We start from the raw sequence: 20,724 nt of genomic DNA on the forward strand, positions 1-20,724 counted from the left end.
TTGAAAACGTTCTGCTTACATATACTATGTCTTCAACATGATCGACCCAGTCATGAATCATGAACTGGATCCACGTGGCAGCAAGCATGTTAAATTGTTTGCCTGTATCTACCATTTTCCTCCGAGAGAGCAGCTTGGTAGCAACTACCATGGGATGTGGCTTTAGCAACGGTTTAGTAAATCCACATGTAGTTATCAGATTAATGACATGTGAAAAAGAAACAATGTTTGGTGGGATGGTTTAATGACCTTATCATGCTGAGAAGGCAGCATGTTTCGCCCAAAGAATGCCCCTTGGCATCCTGTTTCGGCACAGAACAGGTCATCGTAACTTCCATCAGGAGTTCTATCCACTGCATTATATCTTCCTCCCTGCACTATCGTACTTCCCACATTGATAAGATTATAACGCTCTTGCAATGTCCGCCTTATCTCCAGGTATAGGAGTCCTAGGCAGACAGGCAATCTATGCCACGCGTAGAATCGATCCACCAAATGTACAATCTGCAGATCAGGAAAAAAAGAGAAACATCTAAGTTCATAACCCCTCATTCATTCAGTATTCTACATTTACAACATTTCATTTCATGGTGATACTTACTAGGAAGAGGAGCCTGTCTATGAAACTCAATCTTGAATATTGGGAGACGAGGTTACGGTCAAGCAAACCCATGATCTCAAACAGAATACAACTGCAATTAATACGCAAGATCGAAGAGGAGGGGAATGCTCTCTGCGCTGGAAGAAAGAACACTGGAGGCCTTTATATAGAGGGCTGAGACCAGAGTAGTCGAAAGCTAGAACGGAGTCATTCAGAATTCACTCTTTTGTTTTAGGTAGAATGGAGTGACTTTATTTTCTCTGGGTGGACGTATTTTTATCGACCTGACCCGTTTGAATTTTATGATTGGCTAACGTATTTTTATGCAGGATCTTTATTTCACAGAAAAATATTTTTTCTGTCATTAACCACGTAGTTATACACGGTACCATCCCAGCCATGTTCATAAATGAAAATAAAGCTCAGAGTAGATCATGGTTCATCTCTTTTTCTTAAACCGTAAGTTGTTTTAAAATAGTAAATGTTGAGTAATATAAGCCAATTATATATTGAATATCATTTTATAATCGATTTATTACCTGCATTATCCATTATACTTATATTTAAGATACAAAGCCATCTCCCACATGAATTCCGCCAGCGACGCAGGCGGCTCCGCGTTGTTGCCATTGCACAGGAGCAACCCCCCACGCATAAACTTACAAATGTGATCGTCAGCCTCATATGGTCACCTCCTTAGCTCAATGTGAATTCCGCCAGCGTCGCAGGGGGCTCCGCACTGTTGCCATTGCATAGGAGCAACCCCCCCGCAGCGGCCGGTGGCACATTTCCATCTTCCGTACTCATCGAATGTGGACAACGTGCCTCTCCACACGCGGCCCGACCATCCACTAGGAGCTTAACTGTCATACTCTGCCCGGGCCTCACCTTGAAACCCGTGCTGGATTCCTCTGTGCCCGCGCCCGCCTGGAATCCCGGCCATACAGTGCAATCGCAATGGTTTATTAGTGTCAAACGACGACGCCCGCGCCCTTGCCACATTGAATAAGTAAATCACCTCAAAATTAAGTTACTCATATTTCTAATCAACAATATAAGTTACTAGAGGAACAAGCTCACAAACATTTAAGAAGGTAGTTTATTTTAATTGGTTGTTTGATGTAAATAAACAAATAGTCTAGTATCGGTGTCCAATAAATCCATAAAACAGAAAACGCAATGTTGTAGTTTAGTTTGCATGCCTTACCAGAATAACGTTTCTTATTTAATTATGCGAGTACATATTAGCAATTTCCCTTAAAGGTGCAAAGATACATCGAAGTTTGGGAAGATCATCTTGTCAAAAATAGAACCCATTGATGCATGCTCACAACAAAATTTTAGAATTAGAAATCAGCTACATAATTTCAAAAATCCTCTTAATAACACAAATACTCTTAGATTTTTATTTATAAAATGCAAATAACTCAATACGTTTAGCTACATTCAATGTAATGATAATGATGACAATATTCATTTTTAACACACAAAATTTGTAATAAAAAAAACTTCCCCTTTTTAATTATAAATATAGAATTTAAAAATAATAATCAAGTTTTTCACAATTTTACATACCAACATTTCCCCAAAATAACCATTTGCAATCCCTTACAAGCTTTCATTTTTATCATAAGCTTAAACTAGAAATTCTTCATCCTAGTTTAATCTGGGAAAGGAATATAGGTTGAACCTTATCTCTAATTTGATTCTACAACTCAACAACATAGACGCAATGGAGTCAATTGTTTTCAACAACACAACAAATTTAAATTAAATATGTAGAAAAAGAAATGATGTCTCTCTAGTACAATTAAATCCAATAAAAAAAACAATTTCTGATTTCACATTGGAAACACTGATAAGAAAAATTCCATTCTCAGACTATTGAAAAATAATTTCAGACATCACATTGGAAACATTGATAAGAAAAATTTCATGCTCATGAAAAGAAATGTAGAGCAAAAGGGTTGGGTGGAAGGTAATGCGGAGCAAAAGGGTCGGGTGGAGGGTTTGTGTGGAGGTTTTTTTTCTAGAAACTACCCATTTTTACAATTGGAAGGTGTCCTTTTATGAGCATATTGCTTTGTATCTTTTTTTTATGTAAGACCATTATTGGGTAAATTGAGAATCGATCATGCACCAATTAAATGAAATCGGGGGATTATGGTGAACTCTCACCAAGGACAAAGCACGACGGATCTTGCTGAGGTGTAAAACAGGTGGTGTCTGATCAAGCCAATTAAGTTCCATACAATTCTTCATTAGTGTAGAGAAACTTGCATTTCAAAATTACAGCCAACATATAACTAAATAACATTTTACCTTTCTATTTATAGGAAGAAATTATGAAGTCATATTTTTGAATTAATTTGTGACTTATCTTATATAGATAATATATAAAAGTGAACTTATTGCATCAAAATTATTCTTATATGGATTTAAAAAAATAGAGAAAGAATAATTGAATTTTATATTGAATGTACAAATTTAAAAAAATAATATTTATATAAATTAATTAGTTAATTTACTTATATAATTATCAAATTTATTAACAATTCCATAAAAATATAATACATACTTTTTATATAATTAAATTTCTTTCATATGGATACGGGGAGAGAGATCCATCTCAAGCCATTTTTCCTGAACTAGTATTATAATTAACGTGTAATTTCACATGCTGTTTCTTGAGCTATAAATTCCTACTCAACCATTTAGATCAAAGTCTTAACAGAGTAACAAAACATGAAGTATTATAGAAGAAACACTACATAGCAACCCTGCTCTTGACTACCAACTTATAGATAAATACATATATTTATGCAGTGACACTATAATTTCTTTGTGATTTAGCACATCTCAATTTAATGAGATAATGTAGCTAGTATTAGAAGCTGATATAAATGCATAAACCATTGATGACATATTTTAGTAAACCGCATTCTCATTTAGTGTAGTTATGTTACAGAGTTTGCATATAGAAAATACAAATCACTGGATTGTAATGACACCTACTTAGTTTCACCAAAATGATACAACCTGGTTTCACCAACCAGTTTTAGGACACTAAGTACAAAACACCTGATCATCATCTTTGCTAGTTAATCGCATGCCAACGCTAGTCACCCAAATCTTTCCAGGAGATTTCTAAAAAAACCTTGCAATGCCTTCTTCAGCTTTCATGGGCAATGCATGAGTTAGGCCCAGTTAGATTCTTGACTATTCTTAATGGAAATAATTAGCACTGGAATATTATACTGCAAGTGCACAACGGTTTCCAACCAGAAACAAATTTGGAAGTGCAAAACAAATACAGATTTTTTAATATCACATTGCCAACGCATTTCACACAATCTTTACAGATTTAGAGATTAAAATATTCATGTGGCAAGGAAGAAAAGAAAAATAAATTCCATCCAGTCAACTATAAAAGAGTTCATGGTCCCTTAAATAGATGTTATTTGGAAATAATAGATCCTATATTGTCTAATCAAGCAAAGGGAGCCATGCTCTTTATGGAGATATGTGACAAGTAAAATATAAATAGTGGAAAGAAGGTCATGCTCCCTTAAATAGATGTTATTTGGAAATAATAGATCCTATATTGTCTAATCAAGCAAAGGGAGCCAAGCTCTTTATGGAGATATGTGACAAGTAAAATATAAATAGTGGGAAGAAGTTCTCTAGCGTAGATACTTTAGAGAAAAACATATTAGAACCTTGGATGATCAATTGCCAATGATCTTTGGATCCCCTCTTTAGTATCTCCATAAAGCATTCATACCTTCACCCAAAAGCATTTCACGTGGATTCTAGGTATCATGAAACAAACCAAAGTATGGGAAGACAATATAATGGGTTTCCATCCCTTTCTTTAGGGATTTTCCTTCAATATATAAGAGTATAGATATTAAATCAAGATATCAAATTTCTCATTGATCTTTCTGAATGGGAAAACTCTAATAGCCCCAAGTATTAGCTCAATTGTTCGAGTTCTCATCATTAAAGAACCTCGGTAATGGAACGTCACATCGTCAGTTATCCTCGATGTTCTTGGGGTTAGGCTCTGCTACTGAGTTGGTGGGAAGTGATCCCTTCACGTGGATATGCCTAAATATTTTATGTGGATGTAACGACCACCGATCTCCAGTGTTCGTGAACCACACATAAAAATAAATAAATAATGGGACAACTCTATTTAATTTTAGGTTCGAAATGGACCAGATGCAAGTATTTAAATCCTCCTAACGAGTTATGCAATAAGATGAACTAGCATCTATCTCAACTAAAGGGTGCATCTCCCTTAAATAAATGAGCCAAATATTGAAGAGGATGCACCCCCCCCCCCCCCCCCTCGCCCCCCGCAAGGGGGAATCTATTTATGACCATTGAATATTTGAAATATTTAACTAGCCAAAACCTATCACCCCATTCCCTCATCTAGAAATTAGTTGAAGGGGGATATTGATCACCACCTATCCATATATCCATTTGGATTCTTGCTCTCAACAAAATCTTTACTCATGACAATCTACATAAACGAGGATTCCATGGACCCTCTCTTTGATACATATGCAAATGAAAAGAGAATTAGTAAAGATGTTATTTTTTGAGAGTTAGTTCATTGCAAAAGTGTGGAGGAAAGATATTAAATATCTTGTAAAACTCATTCACCCATGCAAGATACAAGAGAAATGTCATTGACTTAAATACATCACTATCCTAGTTTTGTGCATAAGAAACCTCTTTTTAAGAGTTATTTGATGATGTTACCTGAGTTCTTAATGTGAAAATATAGATATCTTGTAATAAATACATATTTAAATAGGTGCCCAACATCCCTAGCAATGATATCCAATGAATTTATCTAAAAAATTTGTTCAATCTAAAGGTAGAATAAAAACTCTTGCTATAAAAGTTACTTTTCTCTAAGTTCCCTATGAAATTTAACTCCCTCCTCCCACATCTACCCAGGTAACCGGCCAACCGAGGTAAACATGTGACGAGAGGCTACTATGATATGATTCAACCTCCTAGGTGACCATAAGGAAGTGAAATTGATAGAAACACAACATACAAACCTTCCACATTAGCTACAAGACCCCTGACAACCATCCCAACACTTCAGGAAGCTAGCCCTTGGGTCCCACTAAAGCTTTTGATCACTTGACCTTTGGACGCTCTCTTGCTATAGGCCTGCCAGTGCCCAAGGGGCTTTGGATGCTCTCATGCTACAGGCATGCCATCATCCGGGGACTATTTTTTCCAGTTATGTGCCAACGTTCCCCGGATTTAAGCCACTTTTTCAAGCCCTGATCCTAGTTCACCGCACAGAATTGAATGACATCTTCATAACAATAAATTAACAAGGAAACAATGATGCAAAAACAAATCATTGAACAAGCTCTTAACCATTCCCCTACTAGCCATGACAAGCATTTCGTCAAAAATATCACAAATATGTAATCTACAGGTGTAAACAACATATTGAAGCATAGGGATCTCATACTTATCTGAGAATTGCTAAGAAACATTATTCCCTCTTAACAATTGTTGTATTATCATCTAGTAGGTCATAGATACATTTTCCATTCATTTACAAGTAAAACGTTGATGAGAGCCATAAATAGCCACTGTCATAAAACACGTATATAACCAACATAATAGTAGCAAAAATACTAATGAAATCACAACCATATGATCCACATATAAACCAATATAATACTCATAGAAATACAAAGATAAATAAACTTTGATTAGTGATGCAAAATCCAAACCTGGGATGGGACTACCACGTTCCACCTGACCATAGAATGGATGAGCCAAATCTCTCTTTAGCCATTCACCCTCGTGCCATATTCCAGGCATGAATGTGGGACTCAAACCGAAAGAACCAACTGGGGTATAGCGAGGCTAAACATCCTCACCCTGATCAATAGAAACCAGGCTTTACCGTAATCCATCTCGGATCACTAGGCAACATAATGAACATGTAATAACAAGCTTTACCATGATCTCCACCAGATCACTAGGCAAAAACAAGCATGGATGCCACTATATTTCTCCACCTACACCGTGAGGAATTTTATCGCTTTATCGCAATATCTCAAGCTTTATCGCAATCCAAACCTGGATTACTATGCCCTAAGTTGAGGCCTACTCTCCATGTGTTATCTCATATCCCAAACCCGCGATTACTAGGCCCAACAAAGATCAAACCACCTCTTGGCTTTACCGTATATCCTTCCATTCACTAGCAAGATTCCTAGGCCCACTCATGCAACACAATTGTTTAGAAATGGCAACAAGAAATTCCAATTTAGTCTGTCTTTGAATTAAACTGAGAATTAAAATTGAATTCTATTCTCATAACAACTTGTGAATAGTTAATTAAGTTTAATTAACTTAATTAGCTTAGGAATTTCAAGTTAGAAGTCTTTCTGAAGTCATGTATATGTTATCCCTGAGTTTTAGGAGTCCAGTATGAGTTTAAATTGAGTTGGGTGGGTGGGTGGACATTCTGTTTAAAAAAGTGAGTGCAACTAGATATCCAAAGTAAGCGTTGGTCATAAGAGGTGCCTTCTAGATGAGATGAAGAAGAAGAAGTAAGTAGAAAAATATGCAAAATGCAATAATATTGGAAGTAAGTAGACAATTCAAATGATATATGTTGCAATTATATTTCTATTCAGTATTGTGTTTTTTGTTTTATGGATTTATTGGGGACCGACAGTAGATTATTTGTTTAGTTACATCAAACAACCAATTAAACTAAACTACCTTCTTAAATGTTTGTAAGCTTGCTCCTTTTGTAACTTAAGTTGTTGATTAGAAATAAGAGTAATGTAATATTGAGGTGATGTGGTTATTGAATGTGGCAGGGGCGTGGGCGTCATCGTTTACGCTAGTGAATAGTTGCGAGTATATGGTATGGCCGAGAATCTAGGCGGGTGCGGGCACATAGGAGCTATTCAGCATAGGTTTCGAGGTGAGGCCCGGGCAGAGTATGACAATTGAATCTCCCGGTGGATGGTCGATCCAAATGTGGGGACGCATGTTATGGACATTTGACAAGGACGAAAGAAGGAAATGTTCCATTGGACCCTGTGGGGGGTCGCTCCAGTGCAACAACAACAATGTGGAGCCCCCTGCGACACTGGCGGAATTCACAATGGAAGAAGGCGTGTCTGTCAAATTGTAATAACATTCTGGACAAATCTTTCAGCTATAATATATTTCATCATCTCTACATAATTTGGATGCAAAAACCTTATGAAAGTTCTTTCCAACTAGTCAGCCTTTATTTATTCTTTGTTCTCCTTGTACAACTTCTCTGTTACATTGGTCACAAGATTGCAAATATGCCTGAATTTTTGTACAATTTTGTCTGCAACAAAACATATTTGCAGTTAGCGTGGAAGCCAATATCAGGAGGAGAAGGCATGATGTTTTTATTTTCCATCAGTTAACTTGTTGACAACGTCCATAGTGTTGTCTAGAGTGACGTGAGACTTTTCCTATAAACAATAGATAAGATGAGAAGATGAGAAGACCTACTTGTAGTTTCGCTTTCCTCTCATCTCCCTTGTATCGATCATGTCGTTCCTTCCCACACTTAATACGCTTGAGAAGTACCTATAAACACAATAGAAAACAAAGAATCGATTAAAGCACATGATCTATTGAATACAAGTTAAAGGAATCAGATACAATTCACACATATAAGCATTATGAAACAATACAAACATATGTGAGAAAGGTTCAAACACTTTATTAGATAGAAGAAGGAATTACAACCATTGGTGTCTGATTCAAAGCCATTCCTTTAGCTTGGATCCCATCCACATAATCCATAACAGCATTATCTCATTACAATTCAACATAATCCAACCCCTGATCACTTAGATGAGTGGTCAATTTATACGAAGATAAAGGAGGTTTTGTCATAAATGGTGGCATTGAATGGCCTTCCATACTTACAATTAGTTCCATGGAGGAAGGGATGATGATGAGGACGGGATTTTGGGGTGAACCAAAATCCCATTTCCCCAATAAATCGTTCTTGAGGCCTATGGGTTATGGGCCCACAAAGACTATCTGCAATGCTTCTCACGATCTCACTTGCCTTATTTGGAATTACTGAAGGCACTCGCCAGAACAAACAAGGATGGTAATGCATGATGACGTTCCCATCTCTCTTCATCCACACACGCACTTTCTTTTCAGGGTTCTTTGCTATTGTTGCTTCAGCTGTGGATTCTTGTTGCCGCTCCTTCTTCAACATACTTCACACATTCAGATTTGCCAATTAAATCTTGAATAGCCGCCCTTGATACTGACTGCAACTTCGTATAACTTTTCATTTGAAGATCAAACACAGTACATGTGACTTTGTCCAGACATCCATGGCTAAGTATCTGCATCACTTAGAAACGGAAATAATGTGATTTTTCAATAACAGGATCTTTAGATTCAATAACACCTGCAATAGGATGGCATCTATGATACTTCCAAATCTCTTTCAGACGACCATAAAATGCACTGAAGATGTTCTACTCACTCACGCCTTTCCTCCAAGAGCGGCAATTTCATCCTTCCTATAGTGATCCTCATCCATACTTGTAAAACAAATCTTCAATCTCACTCTCATGTATGTCACCAGGAAGCTTGCCAACATAAATTGCGCTATCTGATCTTCTCATTGTAGTTTTCTAGGAATGATAGTCGTGGTGATCAAAACTACCCTCAAGAATGAACCAGATATAAAATCTAAAATATGCTCTAACGAATTCGAAGCAAGACCTGGCGACGCAAAGCCCCAACTTCTCGTGCCTCTTTCAGCCAATTTCTCAAGTTCACGACTGTCAACACAGATGGGAGCCTTTGTCTCCTGGAGCTTTGAGCTTTCCTCGTTTCAGCGATGGCTGCAGAGAATCTAAATTGCTGGCAAACAATTCAAACAAAAAAAATACACAGACATAAATTCACAAAGACGCATTTCCTTATGAATTCACAAAGACACATTTTCCTTATTTACAAACTCGGTTACAATTTAAGGCATCTCAGCCTTAATCAAGAATTCTCCAGCAACTACATTTTACGTTTTCTCACACGCACAGGTTTTTTCTCTTGTTTCTTGATTCACTAATGAATTCTTAATATCTTGTTATACATACATTCAGTTTTAACTGATTTTTTAACTGAAATTTGTTCATTAACTGAATTTGGTTCATGCTTGGCCTGGTTGTCCATGTGTCTTCTTTCTCTAATTTTTTTCCACTAAGGTGTTCAGATGCTCCTACATCAGATGAGAGGATGGGATGCACCCTAACTCATTCCTCATCCATTTCGAGCTCATAGGAGTTGATAAGTGAGGGAACCTTCTAGATGACTCCAAAAGATAAAAATATTCCCCAAACCCTATGTGAATTTCACTCATTCTCGCCCAGTGCAGGTGAAAGGAAGACTAAGTCCTCTGCAGAGCACCCTGGTAGTGGACTCAACTGCTCTGCAGCACACCTTTAGAAGGGCTTACTTGTGCTAATCCCTCTAGAGGTTGTTTCTGGATGTCTTCAAGTCATGAAATTGTCTGGGAAGGAAGCATTCAAAGGGGTGACTTGTTTATGGCATGTAGCAATTGAAATTGGGGTTTGATGAGCCCTAAAACACTAATCTGGATGATGGGATTGATATGCCCAAATGGATCTATAAGAACTACCCCCTAAAGCATGAAGTCAAAAAAATGCCAATGGCGAATGAAATGCTTTACGATGTGATGAGAAGGTATCAAAGTGGAAGGTGACCTACATCAATTACAATACACATATCATGATATTTGATTTTAGATGAATCGCTGAGGGAAGGCATACCCATGCTCAACTTATAAACTTTCATTACATGTACATAAACAGTTGTATACAGATATAGACCCATGATCGGAATGACTATCAGTGTAAAGCCATTGTACATATGATTTAGTACTCCTAAAATTATAGCCCGTATGGATGGAACTAAATCCGGGGTCTTTTATCTCATTCAATCGTTTGCTCAAGTACGAGTCTAACCATGTGAATATCTGATCTGAAGTCGAACATGGGAAGACACCATCTGATTACCAGCCAATGATGTAAGTTGTTAACAGATGCGAGAGAAATCATCGATAATGATAATGATCCTCAAGGTACTACAGTACATTTTGCATGGTGTGAATGGATGATTTGATGTCAAACACCATACAAAGTCTTTCGGTCGAAGGCCATTGATGTTAACCTATTTCCAGAAGCAAGAAACTTGCCATTGATGCATGCAAGCCTCAAGGTACTGGAAGGGTGTTTCTAAGTCAACTTCTTGGATAATGTGTTGATGTCGACAAGAAGCGACTCATCGCAGGAGGGCCTTGATGTATCCCACATCAATGACACGAAACGAGTGTAGTGATTTTAGAGATGGAATTTGACTAACGATAAAAGGTTTCGGAATGGCGGTCATGAAAATGAAGGTTTATGGTATTGCAAAGGATGAATTTTGACTGAATGACTTCTCTTGAACATATCGGTGACATTGAAATGAATTGGTAGTATTGAACCAAAAAAAAGTGATGGATGGTATGATAGACCAATGTTATGATAACCATCAAGCTAATAACCCATGCTAGATAGTCATGATGATGGAGTGAAAGTGTCATGTTCAAGAGCAACCTGCTACCATAAAGTGGTTTTCCCCTTTCTCCATTTTCCCTAGTCATTGTTGACCAGTACCTCTTTATTTTTTATCAAGATTGAGGAGGATAAAATATGCTTGTTGTATAATTCCACCCTTTGGGTGAATCCATCGCTATTTGATGTTTTAACAGGTCTAGCAAAGGTGAAACTTAGTCTTTTCTAGATGGACAACTTTGTCTCTATTTGATGTTTTAACGAGTTTAACGACAAAGATAACTCAGTATTTTTCATGTTTAGAGAGTTTGAAAGGGGACAAAAATAAAAATCCACAAATTCCTTTTTGTAAATTAATCTCTCAAGCCTAAAAAAGTGTAAAATAATACAAGAGAGATATCATTTCCAATTCGTTAACGAGCTGAAAAGGAAAAGCGCTCGACAATCTTTTCATAGTTCGAGAGTCTGAAAAGAGCTTAAAGAGGACTCCATTTTAAGGAATGAGTGGTATCTTGGGTAGAAACTGGTTCCAGTGATGTTGGAACTTCTCAAAACATGTTTATTTAAGTGAAGATGCTGGCTAACAAGACCACTCATTGCAACTGTTCCTCAAAAAGAGTAAAACAACCAAGTGAAAGCGTATGATCGGCCATGCAGATAGTGCCGATGGAAGGAGAAAAACCAAGGCTCATTTGATGGAAGAGGAAGATAGAATGAGAATCATGAGGGTTAAAATGGAGATGGGTTCATTTTTATAAAATCTTGAACCATGGGAAACTATGCTTGGATTCAGTTTCATATTTACACAAGCTTGAAACTATAAACTATGCTTGAATTCAGTTTTATTTTTACACAAGCTTGAAATGAAGACCCATGCTTCAATTCAATTTAATTTTTACAGAAACTTGAAACAAAGAACTATGCTTGCTATTGGTTTACATGCCCCTGCATGATAAAAGGGAGAGTCTCCTGTAACCAGATGGAAGTCGTTGCAGTGAAGCGGGACAATTATCCAACACCTTGTTAGCTTCGTCTAGATAGGGACAAAGGTGAATGGGGTGATTCCCTTCACATAACCTATAGGGAAACTTAACTTTACCACTAAGTGCATGCCCCCCAAGCTTCATTACATTCACCTAAGTAGACTACTCGTGGCTATTAGGTGGATGGAATGAAGGTTCGTTTACAAGATCAAGTGACTACTGGGATTTTACGAGATCTAATCAAAGGCTCGAATTGGAACTTTGCTCTAGGGGACCTTGTTTCATTTTTTAATAAGCTTGACACAAGTCAAGGAACTCTACTCAGCTTCCTTGTTTCATTTTTTAATGAGCTTGACACAAGACAAGGAACTATGCTCATACTCCTTGTTTCATTTTTTAACGAGCTCGACACAAGACAAGGAACTATGCTCATAGAGCTGTTTGTTTTTTTAATGAGGTTGACATAGTAAAAGAACTCCCCTCATATCCTTGGTTTCATTTTTTAACGAGGTTGACATAAGAAAAGGAACTATCCTCAGATCCTTGGTTTCATTTTTTAATGAGGTTGACACAAGACAAGGAACTTTACTCATGGGAGTTCTATCTATAAGCTTACATCAATAATTTTTAAAAGGTGTCTTTATTATAAACTATATATTTATAAATATATGTTGCTTCATTATGATATATATATATATATATATATATATATATATATATATATATATATATATATATATATATATATATGTATGTATGTTGCTTCATCATTGAAGAAATTCGATATGTTATGATCTATCTTAACCATATATATTTATATGTTGCTTCATGGTTGAAGAAATTGTATACGTTACCAATATAGATCCATCTTAAGAATGGTTTTAGATCGAACAAGGCTTGATAGGGATACAATCTAGCAGAGGTTTACACTTGAAGAGATTTGATCATTTTTAATGGTTGATATAAATATACTGTTAAGATGGATCTATACCAATTATTTTTATATGTATATTTAAATGCATAAATAGCTTAAATGCCTTGAAAATTCCCTTGGTCACTTGAACTGAATCATGTAAACTATATAGCTTAAACTATAATTCAAACAATTTTTTCTAGATTTTCAAATAATATTAATCAACTTGAAGAAGGATCAAATTATATAATAATAAAACTACTTGAAATATTTTACATTCAATTCTTTTATATACTAGCACAACCACATTTACCAATGTGATTGATAAACGCTAATAGGCGTATATGAAACATATATAGAACCACATTTTCCAATGTGGTTGATATACACTAATAGGCTTATATCAACCACATTAATAATTATTATGGGTATTTAGGATTATTTAGGATTATTTATATCAACCCAAATATAAATACTACAAACACTAAAATAAACATGGTTTATTTTGATGGTGAGACAATTCTTGTCACAATGCGACATTCAACCATGATTGACCATGTTTGGCTATGATTAACAATTGTTTACAATGATTGATATTATAAACCCAAATAAACAATAAACCCAAGGGATTAATACTAAAACCCCAATGAACAATAAACCCAAGGGATTAATACTAAAACCCCAGGGGATTATGAACCCAATGGAATAATATTAAACCCAAGGGCCTAATACTATAGAACCAACAATTGTAAACCCAAATGTAACAATATTTGTCAAAATGGGACACTCAACCACGTGACTAATATGGTAAACCCAAATATAAATATTATAAACACTAAAATAAACATGGTTTATTTTCATGGTCAGACAATCTTTGTCAAAATGCGACATTCAACCATAGGACTAATATTATAAACCCAAATTTGGTAAACCCAAATATAAATACTACAAACACTAAAATAAACATGATTTATTTTGACAGTAACACAATCCTTGTCACAATGCGAGAATCAACCATGGTTGACCATGACTGATATTATAAACCTAAGGGAATAATAAACCGAAGGGATTGATATTATAAACCGCAAGGAATAATAAAACTAAGGGATTAATACTAAAACTCCAAGGGATTATGAACCGAAGGGAATAATATTAGACCCATGGGAATAATATTATAAACACAATATTGATAAACCCAAATATAAATACTATGAAAACTAGAATAAACATGGTTTATTTTGATGGTGAGATAATCCTTGTCACAATGCAACATTCAAACATGGTTGACCATGGTTGGCTATGATTGACAATGGTTGACCATGATTGATATTATAAACCTAAGGGAATAGTAAACCCAACTTATTTACATTATAAACCCAAATGAATAATAAACCGAAGGGATTAATACTAAAACCCCAAGGGATTATGAACCCAAGGGGATAATATTAAGCCCAAGGGATTAATACTAAAACCCCAAGGGATTATGAACCCAAGGGAATAATATTCAGCCCAAGGGACTAATATTATAAACCCAACATTTGTTTACCCAAATATAAATATTACAAAGACTAAAATAAACATGATTTATTCATGGTGAGACAATCCTTGTGACAATGTGACATTCAACCATGGTTGCCCATGATTAATATTATAAACATGAGGTAATAATAAACCCAAGGGATTGATATTATAAACCCAAATGAATAATAAACCCAAGGGATTAATACTAAAACCCCAAAGGATTATGAACCCAAGGGAATAATATTAAACCCAAGGGACTAATATTATAAACCCAACATTCATAAACCGAAATATAAATATTACAAACACTAAAATAAAAATCATTTATTTTCATGGTTAGAAGATCCTTGTGACAATGTGACATTCAAGCATGGTTGACCATGGTTGGCTATAATTGACAATGGTTTACCATGATCGATATTATAAACCTAAGGAAATAATAAACCCAAGGGATTAATATGAGAAACCGAAAGGAATAATAAAACGAAGGGATTAGTACTAAAACCCCAAGGGGTTATGAACTCAAGGGAATTATATTAAATCCAAGGGACTAATATTATAAACCCAAGTATATAAACCCCAAGACAATTATTATAAATATTAAAATAAACATGATCGACCATCATTGATTTTCATATTATAAACCTAAAGGAATAGTAAACCCAACTTATTTACATTAATACTAAAACCCCAAGGGAATAATATTAAGCCCAAGGGATCAATACTAAAAACCCAAGGGATTATGAACCCAAGGGAATAATATTAAGCCCAAGGGACCAATATTATAAACCCAATATTGATAAACCCAAATATCACAAACAAAAAAATAAACATGGTTTATTTTGATCGTGAGAGAATCCTTGTCATAATGCAGCATTCAAACATGGTTGACCATGATTGATATTATAAACCTAAGGGAATAGTAAACCCAAGGGATTAATACTAAAACCCCAAGGGATTATGAACCCAAGGGAATAATATTGAACCCAAGGGACTAATATTATAAACCCAATGTATACAAACCCTAAGACAAATATTATAAACGTTGATATAAACATGATCAACCATCATTGATGTTCATATTGAGACAATCCTTATCACAATTCCATGTTATACCATGGTTGACATCATAATAAACCATGTTTGACTCAGGAATAATAAACCCAAGCAATTGATATTATAAACCCAAGGGATTAATACTAAAACCCCAAGGGATTATGAACCAAAGGGAATACTATTAAACAAAAGGGACTAATAATATAAACCCAAGGGTTTGATATAATAAACCCAAAGGAACAATAAAGCCAAGGGATTATTATTTATTTTCATGGTGAGACAATCCTTGTCACAATGTGACATTCAAGCATGGTTAGCTATGATTGACAATGGTTTACCATGATTGATATTATAAACCTAAGGGAATAATAAACCCAAGGGATTAATATGAGAAACCCAAAGGAATAATAAAACGAAGGGATTAAAAGTAAGACCCCAAGGGATTATGAACCTAAGAGAATAATATTAAATCCAAGGGACTAATATTATAAACCCAACGTATATAAACCTTAAGAAAAATATTATAAACATTAAAATAAACATGATCGACCATCATTGATTTACATATTGAGACAATTCCTATCACAATTCCATGTTGGACCATGGTCGACATTATAATAAACCATTTTTGACTCGGGAATAATAAACCCAAGCAATTGATATTATAAACCCAAGGGATTAATATTAAAACCCCAAAGGATTATGGACCTAAGGCAATATTATTAAACAAAAGGGACTAATAATATAAACCCAAGGGAATAATGAACCCAAGGGATTGATATAATAAACCCAAGGGATTAACACTAAAACCACAAGGGATTATGAACCCAATGAGTTATTAACATTAAAAAGTTGAAGAACGAAGAAAACCAATAATTTGATATTATAAACCCTTCGGAATTAATAAACCCAAGGGGAAAATATTAGAAACCAAAGGGGAAAATATTAGAAACCAAAGGGATAAAAAATGGCAAGGGATTAATAGGAATTAATTTTTTAAACCCAACGGATTGATCAACCCACGTGACTATGAATATTATAAACCTAATGGATCAATAAACCATAGGGATTGTTAATATTATGATTTTCATATTGACACAATCTTTGTCAATGCGATGTTGGACCATGATTGAACATGATTGATTTTCATATTGAGAAAATAATTGTCGCAATGTGATGTTGAACCGTGGATAACCATGGTTGATTTTCATATTGAGACAATCTTTGTCCCAATGTGACGTTGTACCATGTTTGGCCATGGATGACCATGGCTTTCATAATGTGACATTGGACTAAGAGACCATCTTCGTCACAATGTGACCATGATTATTGACCATGGTTGACCATGATTAAGAATGGTTGATTTTCACATTGAGACATCTTTGTGACAATGGGACGTTGGACCATGGTTAATTTTCATATTGACCATGGTTGACCACGATTAACCATGATTGATTTTCATTTGAGACAATATTTGTCACAATGTGGCATTTGACCATGGTAGACCATGATTGAAGATGGTTGACATGGCTGATTTTCATATTGAGACAATAATTCTTATAATGTTATGTTGGACCATGTTTGACCATGAATGTCCATGGTTGACGATGATTGACCATGGTTGATTATCATATTGAGACAATCTTTATCACAATGTGACATTGGACAAAGAGACAATCTTCATCACAATGTGAACATGATTATTAACCATGGTTGACCGTAGTTGACAATTATTGACCATGGTTGATTTTCACATTGAGGCAATCTTCGTCAAAATGCGACGTTGAAACATGGTTGACCATGGTCGACAATGGTTGACCATTGTTGATTTTTATGTTGAGACAATTCTTTCACAATGTGATGTTGGACCATGGCTGACCATGATTGACGATGGTTGATTTTCATGTTGACCATGGTTGACCATGATTGACCATGGTTGAGAATAATTTTAATATTGTTAATTAAATTGTGTGAATATTAATAAATAATAATTATAAATATTAATAACTAATAGTAAAATTAACGTTTATAAATATTAATAATATTAGTGTTGGTATTCATATTAATCAATATTAATATTAATATATAAGTGTGTTGTTAAGCATCGATGGTGAATTATGAGTGAGTAGTGTATTCTACATATCATAGATGCAGGTGGAGTGCGCAGTAAGTAGGTGAAGGACCAAAACCTGCAGAAACCCCAAAACCATTGATACAATGAAGAAATAGCATAAAACATAAGTAAACAGAGTAGCGGAGGAGTAAATTATCGTTGAACAACAACCTTTGGATCTCACAAATCAATAGCCGGAATCAAATCGCAGAAAGTGGAACATTGGGATCGCATCACAATCTTTGAAGAAGGAGGAAGCGATTGCGACATGAGATATGTAGCGGAACCGAAAACTTATCAAATCAACCCTAGAACCCCATCAGGTTCGTAATACATGTCGGAATGGTTTTTAAACAATGTAAGTGGATTATCAGGTGGACGAAGAATGGTAAGTGGTATCGGAGAGCAAGCACCCGATTCCACTTAGTGTTTGACACATAGCAGCGAACGAAGTGGGGAAACCGCTTTATCGGGCGGTTAAACCCCGTGCATGTTGGCAACCCAAAGCCAATGTAAAGCGTTGGATCTATGGGAGGAGATCAACGGAAGAGGATAATGTGAAGGCCGATGAGTGGACCTGACAATATTTATAAATGCGAATGCATAAATTTTGAGATCCGCTTATATGTTTCAAAGCGGAAATTTAATGTATTTCCTTTGTATTTCTATAAAGTGTTGTGTCGAGGGCTTTTATGTGAAAGTGTTATTCAAATGTTTCGATAGTCACATATCAGAGTCAGAGGGGGATAAAGGTATGTATGTGTTATGACCACGGTAACTGGCAATGAGCGACTATGATAAAGGTGATTCTCGGGGATTGTGCAAAGATCGAGGATTGGTAGAAAAGGGTATGATGTATGTGGTTTTATGTGTTATCAATTATAAAGGGTTTATAATGGATTGAAGTGTGATATAAGGGTTTTAAGGTTAAGCACAATTATAACCCAAATTTAAAAGAGGGTTTTGTATATGGTGCGGAATAAGGATTTAATAATGGCTTAGAGGAGTTGTATGAGTCCCGATATTAAAGGGAATGAAGGTTAAGGGGTGATTAAAGTCCCGATAATGAGGGTTTAGACTTTGGGTTAGTCTATTAATATGTTTCCACATGAGAGATAATGGAAAGGGCCTTAACCATTACTATTAATGAAGTTTTGACCTGGTAGGTCATATCTATTCCTGGGAAAATGGTTTATGCACAGGTCTACATGCATAATGTGGGTAAAGTAGGGATAACACTGCGTTAGATGTTGGACCATGGTAGACCATTAATAAAACCGCATATACAACCATTGTTAAATGTGGTTTAAAATGGTTGACCATGGTTGGTTTTCATATTGAGACAATATTTCTCAAATCTTGTGATGTTGGACCACGAATATGAATTGCCATGGTTGATGATGGTTGAAAATTGTTTATTTTCATATTGATACAACCTTTGTCACAATGTGACATTGGACAAAGAGAACTATCTGATTAATAAACCCGAGCGATTAATATGAAAAACCCAAGGGAATAACATTAAACCTTATGATTAATATTATATCCTAAGAACATAAACCCTAATATTAATAAAGCTAAGGGGATTATAAACTAAAGAGATTAATTAAACCATAAGATTAATGTTATAAACCATAGGTTTAATATTAATCCCTAGGAATGCAAACCCTATGATTAATATCAAAACCCTAGCATCAATATTATAAACCAAAGCGATTACTAAAAGCATTGGACTAATATTAAAAACCTGAGGGATTATAAACTGAAGGGAATAACATTAGACCCAACGATTAATATTAAACCCTAGGAATATAAACCCTAAGATTGATATTATAAACCTTAGGATTAATATTATAAAACCTTAGGATTAATATTATAAACCTAAGGGACTAATAAATACAATGGATTAATACTAAAAACGCAAGGGATTATAACCCAAGGGAATAATATTAAACCCAAGGGTTTAATATTATAAACCCAAGGTATATAAACCCTAAGATAAATATTAAAAACCTTAAAATAAACATGGTTGACTATCGTTGACAATGGTTGATTTTCATATTGACATAATCTTTTGCAAATGCGATGTTGGATCATGATTAAACATGATTGATTTTCATATTGAGAAAATATTTGTCGTAGTGTGATGTTGGACCATGGATGACCATGGTTGATTTTCATATTGAGACAATCTTTGTCCCAATATGACATTGTACCATGTTTGACCATGGATGACCATGGTTTTCATAATGTGACATTGGACCAAGAGACCATCTTCGTCACAATGTGACCATGATTAAGAATGGTTTATTTTCACATTGAGACATCTTTGTGACAATGGCATGTTGGACCATGGATGATTTTCATATTGGCCATGGTTGACCACGATTGACCATGATTGATTTTCATTTGAGACAATATTTGTCACAATGCGACATTTGACCATGGTAGACCATGATTGAAGATGGTTGACATGGCTAATTTTCATATTGAGACAATATTTCTTATAATGTGATATTGGAACATGTTTGACCATGAATGGCCATGGTTGACGATGATTGACCATGGTTGATTATCATATTGAGACAATCTTTATCACAATGTGATGTTAGACAAAGAGACAATCTTTGTCACAATGTGAACATGATTATTGACCATGGTTGACCATAGTTGACAATGATTGACCATGGATGATTTTCACATTGAGACAATCTTCGTCAAAATGTGACATTGAAACATGGTTGACCATGGTCGACAATGGTCTACCATGGTTGATTTTTATGTTGAGACAGTTTTTTCACAATGTGATGTTGGACCATGGCTGACCATGTTCGACGATGGTTTATTTTCATATTGACCATGGTTGAGTGTAATTGACCATG

The 20,724-nt window shown here is 35.3% G+C and overlaps 1 protein-coding gene and 1 pseudogene across 1 annotated transcript in view; both read right to left on the minus strand.

Moving 5' to 3' along the window:
* Positions 1-673, minus strand: part of LOC149154988 (alpha-dioxygenase PIOX-like) — a 31,503-nt pseudogene extending 30,830 nt beyond the window's left edge.
* Positions 674-1,297: 624 nt separating this feature from the next.
* The window catches only part of LOC149154989 (alpha-dioxygenase PIOX-like), a 30,362-nt gene continuing 10,935 nt past the window's right edge, over positions 1,298-20,724 (minus strand). The window contains exons 11-12 of the mRNA XM_089444280.1: positions 9,404-9,544; positions 1,298-1,528 (exon numbers count right to left, since the gene is read on the minus strand). Coding sequence (XP_089300406.1) covers positions 1,298-1,528; positions 9,404-9,544 — 372 coding nt within the window. The remainder of the gene's footprint in view (positions 1,529-9,403; positions 9,545-20,724) is intronic.

Source organism: Pinus tabuliformis, chromosome 9, assembly GCF_031772625.1.
Source record: "Pinus tabuliformis cultivar Carrire ecotype Pingquan chromosome 9, CPIR1, whole genome shotgun sequence".
Taxonomy (NCBI): domain Eukaryota; kingdom Viridiplantae; phylum Streptophyta; class Pinopsida; order Pinales; family Pinaceae; genus Pinus; species Pinus tabuliformis.